Source organism: Corella eumyota, chromosome 3 (genome assembly GCF_963082875.1).
Source record: "Corella eumyota chromosome 3, kaCorEumy4.1, whole genome shotgun sequence".
Classification (NCBI taxonomy): Eukaryota; Metazoa; Chordata; class Ascidiacea; order Phlebobranchia; family Corellidae; genus Corella; species Corella eumyota.
In genome coordinates this window covers 2,228,306-2,254,953 of record NC_137492.1, presented here as the reverse complement: position 1 = coordinate 2,254,953, position 26,648 = coordinate 2,228,306, and the positions used below count along the sequence as shown (strand labels likewise).

Below are 26,648 nucleotides of genomic sequence, written 5' to 3'. Positions count from 1 at the left end.
AATATTTTTTTTAAAAATTTTTATATTTTAATAATAAAATTTGAATATTTATATTAAAATTATTTTTTTAGTTTTTTAAGTGTAAATAGCATTACATATTTGTATAAGTTTTAGTGATTTGTATAATCTGCAAAAGTTGCAGTGCTTTGTGGTATGTTAGTGTCGTCTGTCAACTTCGGTTAAGGTAATTGTCTGCGATCAAATCCATTGTCTGGCATAACTACGTAATCGAAAGTTAATAATTAGTTATTTAAAAAAATATTTATTAGTTGACATTTTTATGACTTAAATGGAGAATTTATCAATTTAAGGTGACTTCCAAAAGTTAGATTTAAACTAAAGTATATTAGTAATGAATAAGCAAACAAACTTACCAGACCCTAATGTAAACAATCTTTTTTAGTTCAGTTTTAGAGTATTATGAGAAAGGGCGAAGGAAAAGAGACGTTTAAATTGTTGGACAGTCTAAAAGTTTAGCAGTTTTGCCTTTTCAGTCTATTTAAATAAGTAATATAAAACGTTAAAAAACATAAACTATAAAAAAATTTAAAAAAACTCGCCAGTAATGAGAATTGAACTCTGTATATCGGATATAAAAGTATATATAAATTTTTTTTCAAGTTCCAGATGTTGTAAGTTATGTTTAATAATTTTGTGCTTGACCAAACAGAAGAAAATGTCCGACGACGTTTCTTCGTTCACGTTACAAGTTCATTCGAACATTTCGACCAATGACACGTCAGTCGTCTCAATCTTATCTACCAAACACACCACCGCTAAAGAAATTGTAAAAAAAGTTGTTGAGCGACTAGGGATCAATAACGACACACAGTATGTCCTTGCAGAAATGCACATCCAGAAAGAAGAGGAAGCGGTTCTCGCTGAGTCGGATTTACCGATTCAGAGAATGTTTTTGTGGCCACGCCAATCCCAGCATTCTTACAAGTTTGTGTTAAGAGAGGTTGACAAGGATGGAAATGTGTTGTACAAAGGTTAAAGAAATAAAAAACTTTGATTTAAATATACAAATAAAATTTATTTATAAACATTTTCATAAATATTGTTTTTATATAAAAAAAATGCAAACTTTAGTCAAGTTCCTATATATTGTTAACCATAGTTACTTTAAGAAAGTTTATTTATTTTTTAGGTATAAGGTTTATTTAAAAATATAAAAAAACTAAAAATAAATTTGTTTATACAGGTGCCAATAGTTGGGAAGCAAAGGCCAATGAGGAATCGACGAATCGCTCGATGGCAGAAAAAGGATTTTTATCCCCAGTTCAACCATCAGATGAAGATTACCCTGATCTATGTGCACTATCTGCTGTATCACAAAAGAGTGTTCTTGACGTGCTTAAAATGAGATTCATGAAGGACAAGATATATACTTACACTGCAAACATTCTTATCTCAATTAATCCTTACCGATTTCTACCAATTTACAATCCACGGTTTAAAACAATGTATCAAAATCGCAAAAAAGAAGATTTAGAGCCCCATATTTACGCCATAGCCGATATTGCCTTCCATAGAATGGTTGAATCGCAAAAAAATCAGTGTATTGTAATTACCGGTAAATCTGGCTCAGGTAAAACCCAAGCCACACATTTTTTAGTGCACCATACATTAGCACTGTGTCAGAAAAGTTATATGACAGGAGTAGAGCATATGCTAATTGGATGTGGACCAGTTTTAGAGGTATTTCTGTTGTTTTTTTACTTGTTTTATTACTAGATTTTTAACTGCTTTGGAATTTGCTTTGGTGTATATATCTTATCTTATATTTAATATATGCTATGACTATTTAATTTGTAATGTGTTTTGTATAGGTTTATAAATAATATATACATTTATTCCTTTTTGACTAAAAACAAATTAAAGATTTTTTCAGATTTAAATTTATTTTTGACTTTTTTAGGCATTTGGAAATTCACTTACTGAGCATAACAACAACAGCAGCAGATTTGGAAAATTTTTAAGAATTTATTTTTACGAAAGTGGATTATTGTCAGGGTAGGACATATCTATAAAGTTGTTTTAAATTTCATTGAATAATAAATAGCGAAACAAAATTTATTGATTCCAAAATTTAAGGTGTTTAAAATTGTATTTGTTTAATAATTACCGGTACAATATTTACTTTAAAATCTTATTAGGTTAAATTTTTTAAACACAGTCACTCTGTCTCCTATCTTACAACATAAGTCTATGCTTTATTGTCATTAATTATGGGTTAAGTTTTAATTGGTTTGTAAAGAGAATTTGTATTATTACTTAAATATAGATATAATAAAATTAGAAATTTAAAAGTAAAATATTGTTTTAGTTAATACTGTTTGACATTTAATAAAAATCTAGCTTTAATATTTGTTAGGAATTGGATAAAGTTAATGGTTAATAAAAAACCACGAAATAAAAATTGTTAAATAAATTCCAAAGCAAAGCTCATATTTTTTACTGAATAAAGTTTACTTTAAGTTAAGCTAAGAGTGAGGGCCTGGCTTTAATTCGATTTAGTGAAGGATTTTAAATAAGATTAAGTGTAAGCTGATATTTTGGTTCAGCTATTCTTCATTCGTGTGTATTGTTTCTTATTCACTTTCCTCTCTCCTTTTAAATAAGTTTTAATCACAGCGGTTTCCTTAACTAACCTAATAACAATATTAAAACTTATATATATATTATGAAATAGGTCATTATTTTTTTAGTATAATGAGCTAACTTGGTATTGCCATATTTGGTCTAGTTCAAATTTTTGCATTAACTGACATAGCAAACTTGTAATTATTAGTCATTGCATGCAATTTTGTGTTTAATTAAATGCAAAATATTAATTATTTATTTTTTTCTATTAACTTTCTTTATAGTTTTTACAATTCTATATAACAACACTGCTTTTATTATGATAAAACATGTAATTTTTGTTGTTTTTATTACAGTGCTGACATTCAAACATATTTATTAGAGAAATCAAGACTAGTTCATCAAGGCCCAACCGAAAGGTAACAAAAATTTAACAATTTTATAACTTTTGATTGAGGTGTATAAAAATGTACAACTTTAAGTAATTGTTTTGCTTGAAAGTTCGTGCTTCTTAAAAGTGTGTTAAAGCAATAAAAACTATCCATGCATAAACTTACATATTATTATTAGAGGTTACTCAGAAAGTGTATGCCTTCGGTTTCCTTAAGAATTAAATTGCCCAAAAATTGGATATTTTTTTAAGATTTTTATATATATATAAAATTTTCTTAAAATGTTTGATATTTTATGTAATTTATGATGTCATTGCGGTTATGTTATTGTACTTGGTTATACTACTTGAGTATTGTAGGGTACTTAAACGGCTTTATCTTTTTTAACCCTGCAGTAGATTGAACCACTAAAATACTTTTATTTCTATTATGAAAACACTGTTAACATCAATGAAATTCCTCTTTTTCCAAACATTAAATTGATCTAATTCACAGTGCTTTAAAACCTATTTATTTATGGCGTATTTGTATTATTTTATATTGTAACTAATTGTTTAAATTTTATTAAGAATCATTTTTGTAAAATATTGTATTATTTTGTAGGAATTTTCATATATTTTATTATATGCTGTGTGGTTCAACTAAAGAAGAATTATCAGAATTTCATCTGGATTTCAACACCCAATATAACTATGTTAAAAAGGTAAGCATATATCACTTAAACTTTGTAAGGGTATATTTGTTATAAAACAAAAAGTTATTATTTTTTTCATGTTTAATTAAAAAATAGTATATTCGTTTTTTAATTAAGTTTTTTTTTTTGTTATAAAAATGTTCTTTATATATTTTATTGTATTAACGATTTTTTTTGTAAATTCTGGATACTATTTGGCAGCGATACCTTAGTATGAGTCAATTTTATAGGTAGATTAGAACCATTTGTTTTACTTCAAATTGTGTTAGTCATAATTATACAATTAATTTCAAGGAAAAATGTTATTTGCACAAATTTATTCCACCAAACAACTGAGGTCCTTAAAAATTTAAAAATAATATCAAAAATTAAATGCATATTCGTAGGACCTATTTTTATTAATACTTATTGATCATAAAACAATAAAATTTAACTTTTGGGATTTCCTGTTGTCTGGAAGGAAAACTCTATTGGGAATTCAAATATTTTTAAATAAAATCTAAAAGCCTATAATATAAAGTGTATATAGATGATTATGTATAAATAGGCTTATTCTAAAAGTGTTTTTATTTATGCAACAACACTACAACTGCTTATTTTTGATTTATTTAAAGTTTAAGTAACATGGAAAAATTGCCTTGGGCAGTGTTCAAAACTGTAGAATTCATGTTAAGCTCTTAAAAAACTTTTTTTACTTGTTTTCTGCAGAAAATGACGTACTCCTGCTCTGTTGTGTTTACAAATAACTTGCTCAGCTTGTTTTAAATAATTGAAACTCTGTGTAATATTAAAAACATAACCTGCTATTATATATTTTTTGATACTTTATTTTGTGATTCTTTGGGTTTAAATTATTTAAATAAATAGGTGTTTTATTTTAGTTTTTAAAATACTGTTTTTTACAAAGAATTTTAAGTTTTGTAATTATTAAACATTGCATTTTAAAAATACTGTGATGTTTTGTTTTATAAAATACATGGTTTTTTGTACAAAAATTTTTCAAGAAATATTGATTTTATTTTTTTATTTTTTAAGGAGAATCTTATGAATGTAAACGAGGCCAAATCAGAACTTGAAAGATTAAGACAAGCAATGGAGGTTGTCGGTTTCTTTAAAGGAGCACAAACCAACATGTTCCGACTCTGTGCAGCTATTTTGTTGATTGGAAATATCACCTTCAGAAAAGTGGTAAGAATTCATCAGTACTAGTCAATCATTTGCTCTATGGTTGGGATTTTAATTGTCATAATATAGTCGCAACTCTTAACTAATCTTTGCCCATGGAAATTTTTCTGCGCATCACAAATGAAAGTTAAATTATTTTGCAGGCATTTAAATTGGACATATACACATATATATTGTCCACTAAACTCGATTATTTTAGATAAGCTCTCTTTTCATAACAGTATAAGCCTAACTTTAAATTAAATCCTTTTTTTCAAATTTAGGCCTTGACTGTTAGTTTTAGGTATGTTAGACTTAAAATATTATTTTACTGTATATATACTCTTTATTAAGGCTTTACTATTGGGCCCATACTGTTATGCACATAATGGCATATTACATTCGCGTTAAACATATTTATTTTGCACAGAAAAAGGGTCGAGATGAATCTCTTGAGATAGAAGATGAAACTTATCTGCTAAGTGTAAGTAACTTACTGGGTCTTGACTCTGATGTTGTTCGAAAATGTTTGTTGACCAGGAAAGCAAAAGCTGGGGCGGGTGAACGATTTATTTTGGACCTTAAGTTAGAAGAGGTAAACATTTAATTTTTATGTTTTGTTTAAGCGCTTTTTATCCATTTGTTTATTAACAGTTTTAAAAATGAATATGTTTTTTTAAATAATTGCATTAAAGTCTTTACCCAGAAAATATATTTATTTGAATTAATTAATTTCTTTGAACAGTTCTGTTGGCATTGTTTTTTATTTCGTATCAGTATATATACTAAGATTGACTTTAAAAAATATTTTTTGGTTATTTAATAATATCAACTGATTGTTACACTGATGTTTAATGCATTGTTATATTTCTAGTCCTTAATCTTGTTAATAATTAAACTTTTTATTAGAATGTAGCAGTTCTGCATTGCCAGTATGTTGCAATGCGTTGCTATTTTTTATAACAATATAGTTAATACTGTTTTGTATGCAAATGCCATTGTAAATTTACATGTAAACAATTAAATTTTCGTTTTATTTTTCCCAATTTTTTATGTTTTTTTTACAGGCAAATGCAACTAGAGATGCAATGGCAAAAGCTTTGTACCAGAGTTTGTTTGACTGGACTGTTAACAGTGTAAACATGGCTCTTGCACAAAGGACTAGGGACAGCAAACTCAGATTACAGGTATATTTAAATAGCAAAAAAATATCTCAAAAAAAAAAAAAAAATTTTTAAATTAAATAAAATTTTTTTTTTAATGCTGATATGAACTTGTTGAACTCTTTAAAATTGTTTCAACCCAAGTGGTCTAATTTCACACTAGTTTGTAAATTGAGTTTCACTTTTAAGTGTCGGTTGCGCCAATGTCATGTTTACTTTAAACTAATTTACAACCTTCAACTATTTACATAAACTTTTCTGTAATCTAATTACTGTAAAATTTGGTTTAAATAGAATTGATCAAGAGCTCAGTGTGTTTACAAGTTAAAATTATTCATGTTAGATATATATGGCATCACTATTTGACAAATATTTTTAAGTTATATTAATTTTTTTTATGTGAGTTATTAAATATATATATATAGATGAAAACCAAAAGTTGTTGTTCATTTTCTTTTTTTTCGGTTTAAGTTTTTCTAAATTTTATTTCCCGAAAGTTTAATATTTGTAAAAAAAATTACGAAAAACTTTATTAACTGTGGAAAAATTGGATTTTGTGATTAAAAAATGACATGACTATCTAATTTTATTTATAAATTTGTTATTCAGAATAAATTTTAAATTAATTGGTTGCACAAACGTCAAATCAAAATTAATTTTATTTCAATAAAAACATTTAGATTTGCAGTCTATTACAACACCATATTTAGAAAACAAAAAATTTCATGTGTCATTGTTGTTATGTGAATGTATAATTTAACATAAATGTTCTATTTAGTTCATGTTAAATAGGACAAATATGGTATGATTTTATTTCTGCTGTTATGCTGCATATAAGTGCAAACCAATCATTAAAAGTTACATAAAACATAATTTAAAATAAATGAAAATTAAAAAATAAATTTGGCCATTTTTTTTATAAAAATACGGGCTTAATCTATAAGCTATTGAATAATAATGACACTAATTTTTATTTTATCTTTGTTTTTTTTACAGAGTCGTTCAATTGGGCTTCTTGATATTTTTGGTTTTGAGGATTTTGCCTACAATAGTTTTGAGCAGTTTTGTATAAATTATGTTAGTGAACATCTTCAGCATTACTGCATTAAACATACCTTCCAGATTGAACAGGTAACATCTAAAAAATAAGCTTTAACTTGGCAACTAAGTTAAAATGTAATATTATTTAACACTTTTTTATTTTTAGATTAAGTTCTTACTAATATTTTTTAATAAAAATAAATTGAATTTAAAAAAAAAGTTGGATGTTTTAAAATTTTTAAAAATTTGAATAGTTTACCTATTTATGATAGCATTTTACTTTAGTAGACTAGATGCTTTATTTGTTTTATTAAACTAGATGCTTTATTTGTTTTCAATGTGTGTTTAAACTAAGAGATAAAGACCTATAAATAGAACTTTAAAGTTTGAGCTGTGGTGTAAGTTGTATTGTTGTTTATACAATGACATGTAATGTAGGTGTGGTTAAATCAGGTCAGTTGTTCATATCGTCATCATAATAATTTATTTAACTTGTTTTTTTTAAGGTTTTGGGTAAGGTTATTTGTCACTTTTGCTTTGATAATGTATATACATTTTGTTGTTTTTTTTTAATGTTATGCTATTCAAGCACTAACACTTAACTGTTCTGCTCTTTCTGAAACTTTAGGTCTTTGGCTTGTTTCTCACTGCTACAATGCCTAATAACCCTTAAAAAAGGCGCCAACAAAAGTATCTTTAAAATGCCATGGGCTAAGTTAGCAAAATGATAATCGAACAACATTACCTTGACTACAATATATCTAACTTGCAATTGTTATTTATGATAATAAAAGTTATCATAAATTTGGGCTGTGAAGATTACTCTATTACCTTGACCCTTACGTTACATTTAATTTTTTTAATAATAAAACCGTCTATATAACAGGAGGTATACAAGATGGAAGGGATAGAATGGAAAGAAGTCGACTATGCCGACAACTCTGGTTGTTTGAGTCTTTATGAGAAGAAGCCAACTGGTTTATTTTACTTAGTTGATGAAAAGTAAAAAATTTAAACTCATTTTTTTCCATTTTTGTAAAAATCATTTTAACATAATTTATGTTCATAAAAATTAAATAATTTTAATTGATATTACGGTATTTAAAAAAAAACTAATTGTGTTTTTTTAAGTTTTTAAAAACGTTTTATTTTTTATTTTTTTAGTTTTCCGGGCGCAAATAATCAAACTTTACTCCAGCAATTTAACAGAGTTCACAGCTCCAACAAATATTACCAATCCCCGACAGTTAAGGAAGATGCTTTCATTATTTGTCATTACGCTGGCAAAGTTAAATACCAGATCAGGGTAAGGGACATAAGTTTCATTATGATAGGTCTTTTATCATATTAATTAGGGTTTTAAATTTAAATCTTTAGGTTTTGTGTTCGAAATCCAGTGATTACAATATTAGGATCAGTTAATGCTAATGTTACATATCTGTTTTTTTTTATTATAATCAATTTATGCAAAATGTCACAAGTTACGGTCTCAGGTTCGATACCTGTTGCTAACAATTTTAAACATATTTTTTGGGACATATCAAAAATTAAACTTTTGAAAATTTTTTTATCATGTTTTTACAAATCTATATATTTTATAAATTTTTTTGTCATAGAATTTTCGTGAAAAGAATCATGATCAGGTTCGTGAAGATATCATCACGGTGTTGCGTGCATCACGATCAAGTTTTGTTCAGGAGGTGATATCGAAAGAACCTGCTGCAGTATTTAGATGGAGTATATTAAGAGCAGTTGTAAGAGCGGCTTCAGCTTTCAGGGAAAATTTAAAGACCAAAAATGGTAAATTTTTTAACAAATTTTTTGTAATTTTAATTTTTTTTTTGTTATGTATATAAATAATATTTTTTTATAGAAAATACACCAAGGGCAAAGGTATCCCCTCATATTCATTCACTCTATATGCAAGATGAAAACAAGAAAACACAAGCTGAATATGTCCACAAAAAACTGTAAGTTTAATTGCAAAGTATCTAAATTTTTGACATCTTTTTGAATAAGTTAAATTTTGAAATCAACAAAAATAATTTTAATAATTTTCAAAAAAAAAATTTTTAAATGTTTTTTGGAATTTTTAGTCGTGCACGTCTTGTCCACAACAAATCCAGCATCACCGACTCTTCTTCTTCTTATAAAGAGAGTGTTTATGGAAGAAGAAAACCTGCTCCTTCCATGAGAGGAAAGAAGAAATCAAACAGCATCGGACAACAATATCAAGTCAGAAAAAGTTTCCTAACATTTTTTTAAGTGAAATTTTTTAATAAACAAAGTAGTTTTTTTTTTTTCATATTTTTTTTTCACATTTTAGTGTTTGTATGTAAATGGTTTGATAATAACATTTATTTTTATTTATTTTAATGTTTTTTAGACTTCACTCGCAGCTTTAATGAGCGCTCTAGAAAAAGCTGATCCATTTTTTATTCGATGTATTCAACCAAACAGCCAAAAAGTAAAAATTTAATTAAATTTTATGACATTTTTATATAGTGTATTCAGAACTAGAATAGTTTATCAGTTATACAGTTTTGCAGTTGTTCAATTTAAATATTTACTTTCACTTTTACATAGAATCAAAACTATTTAAAATGTAAATATTGACTCAGATTTAGAATGCACTGTGAAACTTTAAATCTATTTATAACTCATTTTAACTAAAAAATAATAAACTCTAAGCAAGAATGTTTTGGTTATAAATTATAAGTTTTATTAAAAAAATAAAAAAAAATTTTAGGTGCCGCTAAAAGTGGACGACAACCTGGTCATGCATCAGTTAAGATGCTCGGGAACAATGCAAACCATTCAACTGCAACAGTCGCGCTACACCGAAAGATTGTCAATACAAAAGTTCTACGAGGATTACAAGGTCTAAATTTAACGCAAAAATAAATCTTTATTGTTAAAAACTTAAGTTTAGTCATAAAGTTTAATAATTGCAATTATAAAACAAGATTTTATTAATACTTTAACCTAATTAGGCTGATTAAAAGAAGCTTTTTTTGAGAAATGTTACATTCTGGTTTTGCTTTTAAATCAGATTTTTCTAATCATAGATTTAAAGATTTTTTAAAAGTTTTTAAAGTTTTTAAATCATAAATTTAAAGTTTTTTTAAATTTCAAAAATTAAATTTTTTAGCTCATTCTTTCACCCCAATTTGAACTTACACTCACCAATATTGAGACGTTTCTTTCATCTTTAAAACTCCATCCAAAAACCGACTACCAAATCGGCAAAACTCAGATATTTTTACGAGATTCAGCGCTACACACTTTAAAAAAGAAATTACACCAAATTGTGTTAAACAATGTGGTTCTAATCCAAGCCTGTGCTAGAAGGTATATATGCAGAAGAGATTATTTAATAAAGAAAGAGGCAGCGATTAAGATTCAGTCCTTTTGGAGAATGTGTGAAACTCAGACGGAAATTGAAGAATGGCATCTTGCTGCCTCCATTATTCAGGTAAGGTTTTTGTATTTTTAAAGAGGAATATTTTGCTACGAATAGTTAATTAACGTCCAAAAATGTTGGTCTTTGTACAGAGCAGATAAAAAATTTAAAAACTTTTTTGTATTTTAGGAAGCTTGGCATAATTACAAGGAGCGGAAATTTGTGAAAATGTTGATGCAATTTCAAGCAAGATGTAGAGGTTATTTGGTCAGAAAAAGGTGAATTTGTTGTTTTTTTCAATATTTAAAATAAAAATATTAGAAAAAATTGTTAAAATTATTTACAAATTATTTTAATTTTTAGGATCAAAGAGAACAAGGAAAAAGTAATGAAATGTGCTGTTAAGATTCAAAGATGTTGGAGGAATTATTACTCCAGGAACAAATTAAAGAGATCGAATGCTGCTCTTCTTATTCAGAAAAACATAAGAGGACTTCAGGCCAGAAAGAAAGTGGAAAAAATGAAAAAGGAATCAACTGCAAAGTAAAATAATTACATATTTGTAACATTCAATTTATTAAAAATTATTATACAAATAGGTTATTATTTACCAGCTTTTATATAACACGAGCCGGTTCTACAGACCGCATTTTAATTTACATAATATGATTTCAATTCTCAAACAATATTTTCTTGCGATAATTTATCCGCACGCTATAAATGGCAGTTTAGTTTATTTTTGTAGGCTTATAAATTAGACAAAAATGTACAAAAATATCGACTACTAAGCTTTATTATTTATAGATGGTTTTTGAGACCCTTAGGCTTTTGCTTTTGTAATGTTAATTAAATCAGCCTTACATAGGTTAATATAGTGTTGGTTCTTTTTTAAGGCTTGAGTACTACTTGTAAAGTTAATAAACAGACCACAAAAGTCAACAATGATATAAACTTGTACAACTCCATGAGAGGTTATTTCCAAATTTTTATGTTTTTTATAGATCTCAACTTGAAACTTCAAATAAAAATGAAGATATTTCAAATTCCAACACAGAACATGCTTATACATTATCTGAAATTACAGAGGGTCTTAATCATGATACAGCCTTACAATCTAAACAATCTAACGAAAATCTTAAAATATCTGAAAAATCACCAGACACTGTGGATACAAATTTGGACATTACTAAAAATGAAGATGTAAAATTAAACAACGGATTTAAAAATGAACAGATTGAATTTAAAGCAGCTGGTGAAGTAAATTTAATGAAAAAACAGAATGATAGTAACAATAATTTCAACGAAAAACTATCAGAAAATTACAAAGAAAAAATTGAAACCAAAAAATCAGAAGATTTATCTAAAATAAAATCCAAAACCGTTTCTAAAATGGCAGAGACCGCTAAAAAAGAAAATAGACCAAAAAGCACTGAGCTAAATGCTGGTAAATATTTCATGAATGCAGCATTTCCAAAAGACAAACCAATTAAAGACATACGACCTGTTGTTTTCCGGCCAACGCCTAAAAAACGAAGAAATAATTACGAAAAAATCGATACTCTACGAAAAACAAAATCCCTTGACTTTGATAATGACAACACCAACTTTGAAGTTGATAGCATAAAACCTAGGACTTATTATAACTTAGTAAAAAAACAGTCCTCTAAAATTGAAGATAAAGGCACGTTTAAGTATAATGAATCCAGTACACAAATCGATAATTCTTCTTTACTTGATGGAAATAAAACAGAAAATAATTCGGATATAAAACCAAAATCCGAGGACAATTTTTTCGCTGATAATTTTGTGCCAAACGAATCTGAAATTTTAAAAGAAAATAAAAAAGAAACCACTATTGATAATAACAGCAAACCTTCTGTTGAGGATCTACCAAAAAAATCACAGAAAGTTGAAAATAAAGCCGATGATACTGCATTGAAATTAGAAAATATTAATATTGAGATAGAAAATTCTTCGAAAAATCTTCCGAGGTCAATAATGGAAACAACTTTTGATCATAAATCAAACGATGTTTTTACTTCATTTAAATCCCAAATCGATGAAAATTATTTTGCAGATGAACCAGCTAAAAAAGCACCTTCCAGTAGTAATGGTAAGTATTTTAAAGAATATTAATGTAATTTTCAGCGGGAAAAAGTTCAAAAAATTCCAAAAAAGTTCAAAAATTTTCAAAAAAGTTTTAAAATTTCCCTTTTTAAATTTAACAACATAACATACATTAAAAAAATTTTGTTTCAGATACTTCATCAAACGATGACATTTTTGGCTCAAGTACTCCCCCTAGTGGTCTGATGGCCACCAAACAGGAGATTGAGAAGTTAAAGAAAGAGTTTCTGGCTTTCCAGCAAATGGAGCAAAGTAGGCAGATCATGGAGTTAAGGAATCAGCAAGATGGCCCAAGAAGAGAGAACAAGCAAGATAGGAAAATAAGAGAGGTAAAAAAAAAGAAAAAGGCATTTTTTTCAATAACTTTATTTTAAAATTAAAAACAAATTTGTGCTTTTATTGTAAGGTAAAGGTCTTGGGTTTAATTTCCATACAAGCTAGGACTTATTACATTTTAATTTTTTGTGTTAATATTTTTATTTATTCTATGTTTTAAATTATTAAATTGATTTTGTCATTTTATTTCGCTGCATTAATGTGTTATGTATTATATATATTTCTATTCTTTTTATTGATGCACCAAATAAAAAATATTCTTCTAATTACAGGAAATCACAGCTATAAGATTAAAGGAGATGGAAAAATTAAAAGAAAAGATGGAACGATTGGGAGTTAATATTGAGTCAATGCCCATGCCCGAAATCCCCAGGGGAAATTTGTCCCGGACCGTTTCTGCTGAGTTTACACCCCCTTCATCCCCCATAATACAACAACAACAGAAACAACAGCAGAAACAACAACAACAACAACAACAACAACAAAAACAGGAACAGCAACAACAACAAAAACCAGTACAACAAATGCCATTACAACAAACACAAAGTCAACCTTTGAAGGGGTAAAATTATTTGGAGTTATTTTATAAATTCTTATTTTTTCATGAGTTTATCATTTTTTTATTGATTATATTTTATTTTTTCTTTTAAATCAAAATCAATTTTTATTTATTTTTTTGGTTAGAGTGAAAATTGAAAATGTTGTCGTTGAAAAAAACGATAAAGAAATTAAAACCGAATTTCCCAGAAGTACGTCAATGGAAAGGTAACATTCTGTGAAAATTTAACAACAAAAATTTGAAAAAAATTTGGCATCAATTTATTTTATTTTATGATTTTATTACTTTTTTCACTATATATATATAACCTATTGTTATTGCATTATTTTTATTGATTTTTTAACATAATTTTAGTATTGCGAAACCATTGAGACCTAGAAGGCAACGAAGTAACTCGGTTATTGAAAGTTATATTGGTTTTTATCATCCACCTTCTACTGATCCTGTTACTAGAAAATTTGGTTCACTGAATGACGAATCATTTGCTAAAAAGTGCCTTGAAACGGTAAGAATTAAGTTTTTTTGAGTAATTGAACTTCAGGCTACTGTAACCCCTAAAATAAGTTATCTCCAGGCAATCGGGCCTACAAAACTAATTAATTTGGGGGTACCCTACATTTAGGGGCACACTGCAGAATAGGGGTAACTGTTTTTTACAATTTAATTTTTTTTTTAGAATATTTCAAATTCATCTTCTTCTCTCGACTTTAAAATGGAAGCGGGAAAAAGTCAGGAAAATCTCAACCAGGTTTTTGATTTTTTGATTTAAATCTTTATTTATTGCTGTAATATAAAGTTAATATCACTCATAAATCTTTTGTCATAAAAAAATTACGTTATTTTTCCACCAAATCCAAAAATCCATCATTTTTATGCAAATTTCAACATTCCACCATTTTTTGCCAATTTCAAAATTCCACCATTTTCTGTTGTTTAAAATTCAACCATTTTCTTAAGATGGAAATAAAAAGAGGAAGTGCGTTTATGGAAGCAGTTCGCAAAACTTTCTGGGGGTCAAGTAGAGGTCAGAGCAGAGGGCACACTCCGGTGGAGAAAAGGTCAAGTGATGGAACCACTCCTGCACCAGGATCAGGTAGAAAAAAATTATTTTATCACAGATTTAAAAAAAAAATTGATTTTATCCTCCCCAAAAAAATTTAACTTCAAAAAAAAAACATTTTCTGAAATTTTTGTGTTTTTTTCTAGTAAATAGCACACCTTTACATAGTGTCAATCAATCCACCTTTTACCAAGATGAAATACTTGAAGTTAAAGTAAAATCTCTAGAAGAAGAACAGTTTTCACCTAAATTATTGGTCACCAGTCCTGATGAGATTATGTTACTCCACAACTTTATTAAAACCAAGGTAGGTTTCTTTAAGGGTCCATAAAAATACCTAAAGCCCTGGGTTTTTAAAACCTAAAGCCCTGGGTTTTGCTGGCTAGTTTTTTTTCATGTATAAATTATTCTTGACGTGGGAAAGTCAATTGTGCGGCCTAAACATAGAGTAACAACAGTTACCCTGACCCAGTCTCGAGTTGCCTGTGGCAGTTTGTGATATTATTGATTGTAATTGCCTGATTATCATGCTGCTGGTTAAGTGGTGGCTCAGCAGGAGTTTATCCCATTTATAGGGCCTTACTCAAGGTCACTACAGCATAATATCACTAAAGATTGAATTTTGTAGCATATTTTAAGTAAATTGTTAATAAAGGTTTATTTTTTATGATAGGTAGTATGCAAATAATACTGTAAAAAAACAAAAATTACACCTTGCTGTGATATAGTCATGTATTTTTTTTTTTTTTTTTTGAAATTAATTACAAATTATTAATAGTAACTTAAAATTATTTTAATAAATTTACCAATTTTTAAATATTTTTTAATTTCAGACTGAAAGTTTTAATAGCAAAACAATCGTAGATCAAGTGTTCAGGCAATCAATGAACGAATTCTGCGAGAACTTAACAGTTTTATATTCTACCACGAAAACTAGTGGAGATACAAGTGCATTAAAATACAACTATATTGTTTCAAACTTTCAACAAGTAGGACTTTTTTAATTGTTACTTATTTATCTTCAGTTGGTTTTTATTTTGTTTTTTTTTGGTGTATATACGTAGCAAAATATATCAATTAGCTGCTAATTAGAATTTTTTATTAATAATTGGGCTTAAAAACAGAATGCTCTAACTTCATTAGTTTTGTTGAAAAAACAAAATTTTTTTATAATGGAAAATGTTATTTAAAACTTGCCTTATTATTTTTGAAATTATTATGTAAGAACATATTTAATTAAACAAGCATACAAAGTTAGTAGCACAAATTTAAATGTATATAGTATAAAGTAAAGCTATTATACTAGTAGAAAAAAATAAATGTATATTTTATTTTTAACTAAATTTTTATTGTTTAGGTTTTAGAAAAAACTGCAAATCAATATTCATTAGATTCTTATGCAGCTATCATGGCAGTAAATGGATTTCGTGGATATATGAATGAGTTTACGAATAATATTTTACCAAAGTTTTTAATTAAAGAAGCAAGGGCCAAAAAGAAAAAAACAAAAGATGATACAATTGTAAGTAAATTTAATTTAAATAAATTGTTTATTTAAATAAAAGCATTGGATAATATTTTTAAGTATATTTTATTAAAGTACATAAAAAAATTTTAATTAAAAATAATTTTTGTTAAAATTTTTAAATATAATTTTTTTTTTAATTTGATAATTTGAAAAACTTTTTCAGGGTAAACTGGGTCACCTATTTACCCCAGTACAATGGGGCATCACACAAGTATGTGAAGTATGTGGTGGAACCATGCTTCTCATGGAACTTGGATATACCTGCAAAAGTAAATAAGATTTTAAAATTTAAAAATTAAAAAAAAATTAAAGTTAAAAAAAAAAATGTTTTTACCAAAACAATTTTATATAATAGAGTTTGTGGACCCAAATATATTTATGTATACCCAATTAATAGGCCTACAAAATAAGTAAAACAGCTGTGTGTCGTAAGCAGCCAAATTATTACAGGCGCAAATTAGGATAGTGTTGCAACCATATTATGACAATTAAAATTCTGACTGTAGGGGGGGCTATCGACTATTATTTTTAATTAACCAAAACCTAAAATTAGAACCTTATTAAATTTTTATTTTTTATTTGAATGCTTTTAAATTAATAAAAATATTGCAGCTTGTAAGTTTGCTTGTCATAAGAAATGTTTAAAACAACTCGCAACCAAGTGTTCAGTAGATGGAGATGGAAATAAAACTGCTCCTAAAAAACTGTTCGGTGAACCGTTGAAAAATCTTGTTACAGAAGAGAGGTTTGCCTTTTTCTAATTGTGTAAAAAGAGAAAAAAAAAATTTTTTAATGCATTTAAATATAAAGTTACACTAAAATTAGAATTAATTAAATTTAAAAATTATTTTTTTCTTTTTAGTTTGGTCCCAGTATTTATAGACAAATGTATCAGCTATATGGAATTAAATGGAATATATCAGGAAGGGATATATAGAAAATCTGCCGCTACAACACAGAACAAACAGCTTGAAGATGCTTTGAATAATGACATAGACTGCCAAAAAGTAAGTTTTTAAATTTAGATATTTTTGGTTGTGTTTAGTAAAGTACTATAGGCATATTTTTTTTTTATTTTTAAACCAACCCCCAACAATACATAATTTGGTAACAAAATAATTATTAAATTACATTTTTTTCTGTTTTTTTTTTTTAATTTTTTTTATAAATTTTTTAGGTCAATTTTGACGAATATAATATCCACTCGGTGGCATCATGTTTTAAGAAGTTGTTAAGATCGTTGCCACATCCTCTTGTTCCATACGATAAATATCATCCATTTTTACAAGCATCAAGTATGTTTTAGCTTTAACATTTTTTTTCTTGGGAAAGGGTGTGCAGTTGTGATGTGTTTTTGAGCTTTTTGTGAAAATGAACTCAAGGGCGAATAGTGTGGCATCGGTGGGGCTTAAACCTGAAACCCTGTGGCTCATAGTCTGATGCCATGACCACTATAGCATACCTTAACATTTTTTTGTTATTATATCCATATAAAATTTAGCTTAATGAACAATATGTCCAATTTATCGGTCTGCAAAATAAAAAAAATGCCTTTGGAGGTGCAGGGCAAATTACTACAGGCAAATATAGATTTAGCGACATAATAGTATCATGCTAATTTAATTAAACCAATATTTTTTCTAGGAATAACGGACCAGAGGGAAAAAGTAAACTCGCTTTTCAGTGTCCTTGAAGGTATTCCCCCTCACAATCATGCCACGCTCGAGCGCATTGTATTCCATTTGGCCCGAGTCGCTCAACAGGAACCAACCAATAGGATGTCTCCGAAGAATCTGGCTATTGTTTTTACTCCATGTTTTTTCCAAGCTCCTAGTTATGTTTCACCAATGAATGTAGCACAACAAATGTCTGATATGACCAAGTATGTCAAAAAAAAAATATTTATGAGTTTTTGTAATTTAAAATCGACAAAGGTGTATGAACTTTACATGTTTTAAATCTATCTATTAAAACTTTACAACCTGATTTTTAAAATGATTTGTAACCATTTTGCCTTTTAAATTTAAAAAAATAATATTTATTTTTTCAATTTTATAGTGGAGTTGAAACAGTTATTGTCGAACAAGTTGGTAAAATAAGAAGTACGTTAGAACACATTTCACAAATTAATAGTTTCGAAAATTCAACAAATGAAAGATTAAAACAAATTAGAAAATCAATGGGCAAGGGAAAAAGAAAAAGGTAAAAAAAAATGATAATTTTAAATATATAAATGAATTTTTTTTAATTAGAATATCCTAATTTTTTTTAGGATTCGTCCTTCTTTCCGGGAAGGACCTAGATCACCATCTCGCCCTCGTGTCGATCACTCCTTGGAAGCGGTGGAGGAGAATCAACATCTTGCTCTTGAAGAGCAAAGATATCAGGACAGGATTGCAACGCTCCGAAGCAAAAAGTAAAATTTTTTTTTTAAAAGTTTTAAAATATGGTTTCTATGATATTAAAAATTAGTTTTAGAAAAAATAGGAAAGTTTTAGATTTAACTGCTTTTTAAAAACATTTTTTTTTATTTTAAAAAGTCAATTTAAAATTTCAGGGGAAGAATATGTTATGAGGCTACATTTTAGTCTAGATTTTAGCTCTTAGAAAAAGAAGACAAAAACAAAGTCAGATTAAAAGTTTAGATTATTTTATTTTTTAGACAACCCTTAGTTATTTTTGCATTTTTAAATCAGTTTTTTATAAAAGTTGTTACTTTTTAAATGTTTTACTTTTTGTTGGAATGATTTTAATTTTTGGCTGAATATTTTTCGTTGTGGAATGATTTTATGTTGTATTAAACCCAGGGAGTCACTAACGAGTCGTTTACCCGCCCTTACCCCACTTGACCCCAACCAAAACAAAAACGAAATTATCGTCGATGGCGACATATTTCAATACCCCGGTAAGTTGCCCCATTTATAATAGTTTTTTTTAAACATATTTTTATGTTTTATAAATTAAATTTAGAAATTTAATTTACATATATTTTTTTAAATATGTTTTTTTTAGCATAAGTTGATTTTCTTTTGAACTATTTTTTAAAATAAGTTTGGTGGTTTACTGTTGCACATTTTCTCAGTTATATTTTTTATTTTTTGGCTTAATTTTAATTTTATTTGTTGTAGTTGTGAATTCAACTGATGTTAACGAACATCTTCGTCATTTAAATAAACGTCGAACAACCCCGCCGAAACACAGGCGACCCTCTAAATATAAATCTTCTATATATGACCCCAAACCCACCGCTAAAGAGGGGGTAACACCCCTTAGAAGGGTAACAGCCCCAAAAGGGGGTAAATTAAAGAAGCTAGCATCTCGTGCACATATAGTGGAAACTGATTCATTTACAAGGTGAATATGGAAACCGAATTTAAAATTATTTACCAAGAATTAAATTCAAAAAAGGGCAATCTTCTAAATTTTTCAATAAAAGAAAATCTTACAATTTTTTGCACTTTAATTTGCCTTAATAAATGCGTGTCGTAATTAAATAACAATTTGGGCTAAGCTTTTCTCTTTTTCTTTGCAGTTACGACACTAACTGCGGGCTTTTTTATTACTGTGCATTTAAAAGAAAGCTGCTTTAAATGCATGAATTATTTTTTCTTTAAAGTTCATTTTTTTGCTCTTTTATTAACCCTTTAACTCTGTTGTTAATGCTTGGTTATTTTATGTTTGCAATAGTAAATAAACATAGCATTTGTCTTTGTAGTTTGCATGTGAATAATCACTAACATAAAAGCATGTCATTTAATATGCATCTAAATTGAATGCAATCATTGGCATGTATAAAAAAGATATTAACATAACCCTTCGGTACTAATCAGTAGTTAAGAATAAGTATTGGTTTAAATAGAAAGGTTAGATATATGCATAGAAAACATAATAATCAACTTAATATTGATTGCGTATATCATGTGGTGATTTATTTTGATTTATCACGTAGGAGCTCAATTATTCGAAACCCAATACATCGACCCCATAAGAAACGTTCTGCCCTTGCGCCAAATTCTTTTGTTCCACGGAAGGTGACAAGCGTGTGACATAATGTGCCATAAAATGTGGCATTATGTGCCAGTTTAATTCCAACCTTACTGCTTTTAAAGCAAATATTTTAAGGGGCGTCTTCCGAAAATGGTAAAGCTACATGCTTATCATTGACCCATATTTTTATATGTGCCATGTTGTTATAAACTTAAAAAATATGAGTATATGTTTGCCTTTAATTGATTTTGCTTAGAACTATATATTTTGCTTCCATTATTTTTTGTTAATTTCAGTTTTAAACTATTTTAATTTTTTCTCCTTTAAAGTTACTCGATTCTTATTTATTGTTGTCAATTTTATGCGGTATCATTTAAGATAATTTCACTGTGTTTTTATTTCTATGTAATTTTATCGGTGCCTGTACATCTAAAAATGCAATTGCACTTTAGCATTTTTTCATAAAAAATCTCCAATTTACTGTAAGAAACGCGCATTTTAAATATTTGCATTTTTCGCAATGGTTACTCCAACGTTTATTTAATTTTAATCTTTTTCGCATCATATTATTAAACTGCCTTTGCCAATTTTTAAACCTAAGAAAATAAAAGGCTTTTTACATTTAAAAAGTGTGCTGTCATAAAAAAACTGTTATAGTCACGGACACATAAGTTTTCACATTACAAAATATTGAAATTTTTTAAACTTTACATTTTTCAACCAATTCCAATGCATTTAGAATGCGGTGCGCAGTTTTCTTTGTTTTTATTCATATTTGTATTATGTACGTTTTATTAATATATTCTTTTTATTCATAATCTAAAGGTTATATTCTATAATAATTTAAATTGTACAATTTATTTGCTATCTTTTTAAACCATGACTTATTTATTTCTTTTCACATGTGATTGATTTGTTACTATTCAATACGCTTATAAACGCAGTAATTAATAATATGAATCTAGTGTTTTTAGAAAGTAGTTTATTGACTTAAAACGTATATTAACTTAAAAAAATCTAATATCAATTTATCGAATTTTAATCGTAATAAACTGATTTTATTAATAGCGCATATATTCAAGATTATTGTTTAGGCTTTTTATAAAGGGGTATATTAAATTAAGAAAGCGTATTTCTTATCTTTTAATCTGCGCTGATGCTACTGAGTTGTGTTGAATTTCGCAAACTACTCTCTAGGCATCTGCGTAATTTTAAGGAAATGATATAGGTTTTAAGCACAAGGTAAATTTGTAAACAAAGCAATACATTATAAACCTGGGTAGGCAATTAAATTATTTTTTGGCAAAATATGACAAAATGTTTTTTTTGATTTTGGGCAAAATTTAAAAAAAAACAACAAGGGTATGTATACCTTTGTAGAAAATGTCAAAAATCGCTGTTTTTTGTTGAAAAAATAAGTCACCGAAATTAGACAAAAACTTGATTTTTGAATTAAACTTACTTATATTAAATTAACAAAAAAAAATTTTGCTCCAAAATGCCCTAATTTTTTTTTGTTAATTTATGTTTTTTTTTTGTTACTGCAAGATGGTGCACGAGAGTCGCCTTTTATCAAATTTTATTTTTTGATAAAAACGTGATTTTTAAATTGTTAAAAACAGGTTTAAAACGTTAAGATGGCTCATAGTAGACTGTAAGTGCCTTTTTTGCAAAAAAATGCTAAAATATTTTTTTTTCATTTTCGGCCAAATTTAGCAAAAACACCAAGGCTAATATACCCTTGTAGAAATTGCGGGAAATCGCTGTTTTGGAGGGAAAAAGTAAGTCACCGAATTTTGACAAAAACTTGATTTTAAAGTCGTTTAATTGAGTTAAATTAGATTGAATGAACTTTTTTTTGCCTAAAAGTGCCCAAAATTGATTTTTTTAATTTTATAATTTTTTTTTTACTGCAAGATGGTGCTCGAGAGTCGCTTTTTTTCAAATTTTATTTTTTGATAAAAACGTGATTTTAAATTGTTAAAAACAGATTTAAAACGTTAAAATGGCTCATAGTTAGTGTCTTTTTTGCAAAAAAATGCTAAAATATATTTTTTTATTTTTGGCCAAATTTAGCAAAAACGCCAAGGCTATTATACCCTTGTAGAAAATGCCGAAAATTGCTGTTTTGGAGGGAAAAAGTAAGTCACCAAAATTTGACAAAAACTTGATTTTAAAGATGTTTAATTGACTTAAATTAGATCAAAAATTTTTTTTGCCCCAAAATGCCCAAAATTTATTTTTTAAATTTTATAAGTCTTTTCTTTTAATTTTTATAATTATTTTTTCACTGCAAGATGGTGCACGAGAGTCACTCTTTCTGTTTTGGCGGAAAAAAGACGGTTACTAAAATTCAACAAAAACTTGATTTTGATGACGTTTATTTGACTTAAATTAGATTGAAAGAATTTTTTATGCCCAAAAATGCCCAAAATTAATTTTTTTAAATTTTGTAATTTATTTTTACTGCAAGTTGGTACACGAGATGGAAATGTTTTATCTTGAATGTTAGTTAGATCAATGCAGTCCGGTAGTGTGGCGAAGCGGTCATGACGTCCCCCTACGAACCGAAAGGTTACGGGTTCGAGTCTCACTTACGTCACACTATTCGCCCAGCTCAAAACACGTCAAAAACAGCACACCCTTCCCCAATAAAAAAAAAAATTAAATCAATGCAAATAAAATTAGTTGACTAAATTTCGTTTTTGTGAATTTGCAAAATTTAATATTTTTTGTCATAACTTTTGTATATATTAATAATTTTACCCAATTTTTTGCAAAAACGCTTATTAGGCTAATAGGGTTGCTTTAAAATAGTGAAATTTAAAATCTAAAAATTTTTTTTTTATAATTTTATTGCATACAATATTCTATATTGCCCATATCATATAGGTTAAAGGGCGCCTACTACGCCAAAGTTAAAAAAAAATGTTGTAACTTTTGTTTTACTGAATATTTTTTGAAAATGTTTTATTTTGAATGTTAGTTAGATTAATAATGCAAATAAAATTAGGTTACTAAATTTCGTTTTTGTAAATTTGCAAAATTTAATATTTTTTGTCATAACTTTTGTATATATTAATAATTTTACCCAATTTTTTTGCAAAAACGCTTATTAGGCTAATAGGGTTGCTTTAAAATAGTGAAATTTAAAATCTAAAAAAAATTTTTTATAATTTTATTGCATACAATATTCTATATTGCCCATATCATATAGGTTAAAGGGCGCCTACTACGCCAAAGTTAAAAAAAATGTTGTAACTTTTGTTTTACTGAATATTTTTTGAAAATGTTTTATTTTGAATGTTAGTTAGATTAATGCAAATAAAATTAGGTGACTAAATTTCGTTTTTGTAAATTTGCAAAATTTAATATTTTTTGTGATAACTTTTGTTTTTATTAATAATTTTACCCAATTTTTTGCAAAAACGCTTATTAGGCTAATAGGGTTGCTTTAAAATAGTGAAATTTAAAATCTAAAAAAATTTTTTTTATAATTTTATTGCATACAATATTCTATATTGCCCATATCATATAGGTTAAAGGGCGCCTACTACACCAAAGTTTAAAAAAATGTTGTAACTTTTGTTTTACTGAATATTTTTTGAAAATGTTTTATTTTGAATGTTAGTTAGATTAATGCAAATAAAATTAGGTGACTAAATTTCGTTTTTGTAAATTCGCAAAATTTAATATTTTTTGTCATAACTTTTTTATATATTAATAATTTTACCCAATTTTTTGCAAAAACGCATATTAGGCTAATAGGGTTGCTTTAAAATAGTGAAATTTAAAATCTAAAAAAATTTTTTTATAATTTTATTGCATACAATATTCTATATTGCCCATATCATATAGGTTAAAGGGCGCCTACTACGCCAAAGTTAAAAAAAATGTTGTAACTTTTGTTTTACTGAATATTTTTTAAAAATGTTTTATTTTGAATGTTAGTTAGATTAATGCAAATAAAATTAGGTGACTAAATTTCGTTTTTGTAAATTCGCAAAATTTAATATTTTTTGTCATAACTTTTGTATATATTAATAATTTTACTCAATTTTTTGCAAAAACGCTTAATAGGCTAATAGGGTTGCTTTAAAATAGTGAAATTTAAAATCTAAAAAAAAATTATTATAATTTTATTGCATACAATATTCTATATTGCCCATATCATATAGGTTAAAGGGCGCCTACTACGCCAAAGTTAAAAAAATGTTGTAACTTTTGTTTTACTGAATATTTTTTGAAAATGTTATATTTTGAATGTTAGTTAGATTAATGCAAATAAAATTAGGTGACTAAATTTCGTTTTTGTAAATTTGCAAAATTTAATATTTTTTGTGATAACTTTTGTTTTTATTAATAATTTTACCCAATTTTTTGCAAAAACGCTTATTAGGCTCATAGGGTTGCTTTAATAGTGAAATTTAAAATCTAAAAAAAATTTTTTATAATTTTATTGCATACAATATTCTATATTGCCCATATCAAATAGGTTAAAGGGCGCCTACTACGCCAAAGTTAAAAAAAATGTTGTAACTTTTGTTTTACTGAATATTTTTTGAAAATGTTTTATTTTGAATGTTAGTTAGATTAATGCAAATAAAATTAGGTGACTAAATTTCGTTTTTGTAAATTTGCAAAATTTAATATTTTTTGTGATAACTTTTGTTTTTATTAATAATTTTACCCAATTTTTTTGCAAAAACGCTTATTAGGCTAATAGGGTTGCTTTAAAATAGTGAAATTTAAAATCTAAAAATTTTTTTTTATAATTTTATTGCATACAATATTCTATATTGCCCATATCATATAGGTTAAAGGGCGCCTACTACGCCAAAGTTAAAAAAAAATGTTGTAACTTTTGTTTTACTGAATATTTTATGAAAATGTTTTATTTTGAATGTTAGTTAGATTAATAATGCAAATAAAATTAGGTTACTAAATTTCGTTTTTGTAAATTTGCAAAATTTAATATTTTTTGTCATAACTTTTGTATATATTAATAATTTTACCCAATTTTTTGCAAAAACGCTTATTAGGCTAATAGGGTTGCTTTAATAGTGAAATTTAAAATCTAAAAATTTTTTTTTATAATTTTATTGCATACAGTATTCTATATTGCCCATATCATATAGGTTAAAGGGCGCCTACTACGCCAAAGTTTAAAAAAATGTTGTAACTTTTGTTTTACTGAATATTTTTGGAAAATGTTTTATTTTGAATGTTAGTTAGATTAATGCAAATAAAATTAGGTGACTAAATTTCGTTTTTGTAAATTTGCAAAATTTAATATTTTTTGTCATAACTTTTGTTTTTATTAATAATTTTACCCAATTTTTTTGCAAAAACGCTTATTAGGCTAATAGGGTTGCTTTAAAATAGTGAAATTTAAAATCTAAAAAAATTTTTTTTATAATTTTATTGCATACAATATTCTATATTGCCCATATCATATAGGTTAAAGGGCGCCTACTGCGCCAAAGTTTAAAAAAATGTTGTAACTTTTGTTTTACTGAATATTTTTTAAAAATGTTTTATTTTGAATGTTAGTTAGATTAATGCAAATAAAATTAGGTAAATAAATTTCGTTTTTGTAAATTTGCAAAATTTAATATTTTTTGTCATAAATTTTGTATATATTAATAATTTTACCCAATTTTTTTGCAAAAACGCTTATTAGGCTAATAGGGTTGCTTTAAAATAGTGAAATTTAAAATCTAAAAATTTTTTTTTATAATTTTATTGCATACAATATTCTATATTGCCCATATCATATAGGTTAAAGGGCGCCTACTACGCCAAAGTTAAAAAAAATGTTGTAACTTTTGTTTTACTGAATATTTTTTGAAAATGTTTATTTTGAATGTTAGTTAGATTAATGCAAATAAAATTAGGTGACTAAATTTCGTTTTTGTAAATTTGCAAAATTTAATATTTTTTGTCATAACTTTTGTATGTATTAATAATTTTTCCCAATTTTTTGCAAAAACGCTTATTAGGCTAATAGGGTTGCTTTAAAATAGTGAAATTTAAAATCTAAAAATTTTTTTTTATAATTTTATTGCATACAATATTCTATATTGCCCATATCATATAGGTTAAAGGGCGCCTACTACGCCAAAGTTAAAAAAAATGTTGTAACTTTTGTTTTACTGAATATTTTTTGAAAATGTTATATTTTGAATGTTAGTTAGATTAATGCAAATAAAATTAGGTGACTAAATTTCGTTTTTGTAAATTTGCAAAATTTAATATTTTTTGTCATAACTTTAATAATTTTAACCTATTTTTCGTAAATACGCTTGTTACAAAAACGTTTCAGGTTCGCTTTCTACTAGATTTAAACAGACGTTTTTATTGGCAATACGCTTTATTAAAAGCAGGTTACTTGCAATATATAACGGATTATACTTAAACGTTCAAAGTAAGACTGATGCAACATAAAGCTACCACGCTATCGCAAAGAGAAATAGTTGCGCGCCGTTAATTAGTTGCGTAAGCATAATAAAGTCAATCAACGCTCCCGCGTCACAAATTACCCAGACGCGTTGCAAGCACGCTGGCACCAAACACTACATTAGGTTCTACTAAACGACAAATGTAAC

At 26.8% G+C, this 26,648-nt stretch overlaps 1 protein-coding gene across 3 annotated transcripts; it reads left to right on the top strand.

Annotated features, from left to right (window-relative positions):
* The first annotated feature begins 635 nt into the window (after positions 1-635).
* On the top strand, positions 636-20,985 carry LOC145744508 (unconventional myosin-IXa-like). Of its 3 annotated transcripts, XM_082562357.1 has the most exons (39): positions 636-992; positions 1,205-1,701; positions 1,922-2,016; positions 2,943-3,005; positions 3,582-3,681; positions 4,708-4,860; positions 5,267-5,431; positions 5,904-6,023; positions 6,996-7,130; positions 7,927-8,042; positions 8,205-8,346; positions 8,657-8,840; positions 8,914-9,010; positions 9,137-9,275; positions 9,427-9,507; positions 9,790-9,921; positions 10,192-10,515; positions 10,633-10,721; positions 10,807-10,986; positions 11,445-12,556; positions 12,703-12,899; positions 13,179-13,468; positions 13,591-13,671; positions 13,820-13,970; positions 14,142-14,213; positions 14,423-14,558; positions 14,672-14,832; positions 15,359-15,514; positions 15,883-16,047; positions 16,217-16,322; positions 16,666-16,798; positions 16,916-17,060; positions 17,231-17,348; positions 17,698-17,935; positions 18,112-18,255; positions 18,326-18,469; positions 18,861-18,958; positions 19,182-19,407; positions 20,003-20,985. In XM_082562357.1, exons 1-39 carry the CDS (start codon positions 677-679, stop codon positions 20,097-20,099), a joined length of 7,098 nt encoding a protein of 2,365 aa, XP_082418483.1. In that variant the 5' UTR covers positions 636-676; the 3' UTR covers positions 20,100-20,985. The 3 variants fall into 3 exon arrangements, with proteins under 3 accessions (XP_082418483.1, XP_082418484.1, XP_082418485.1); XM_082562358.1 differs by lacking the exon at positions 13,591-13,671; XM_082562359.1 differs by lacking the exons at positions 18,861-18,958; positions 19,182-19,407.
* The last annotated feature ends 5,663 nt before the right edge of the window (positions 20,986-26,648 follow it).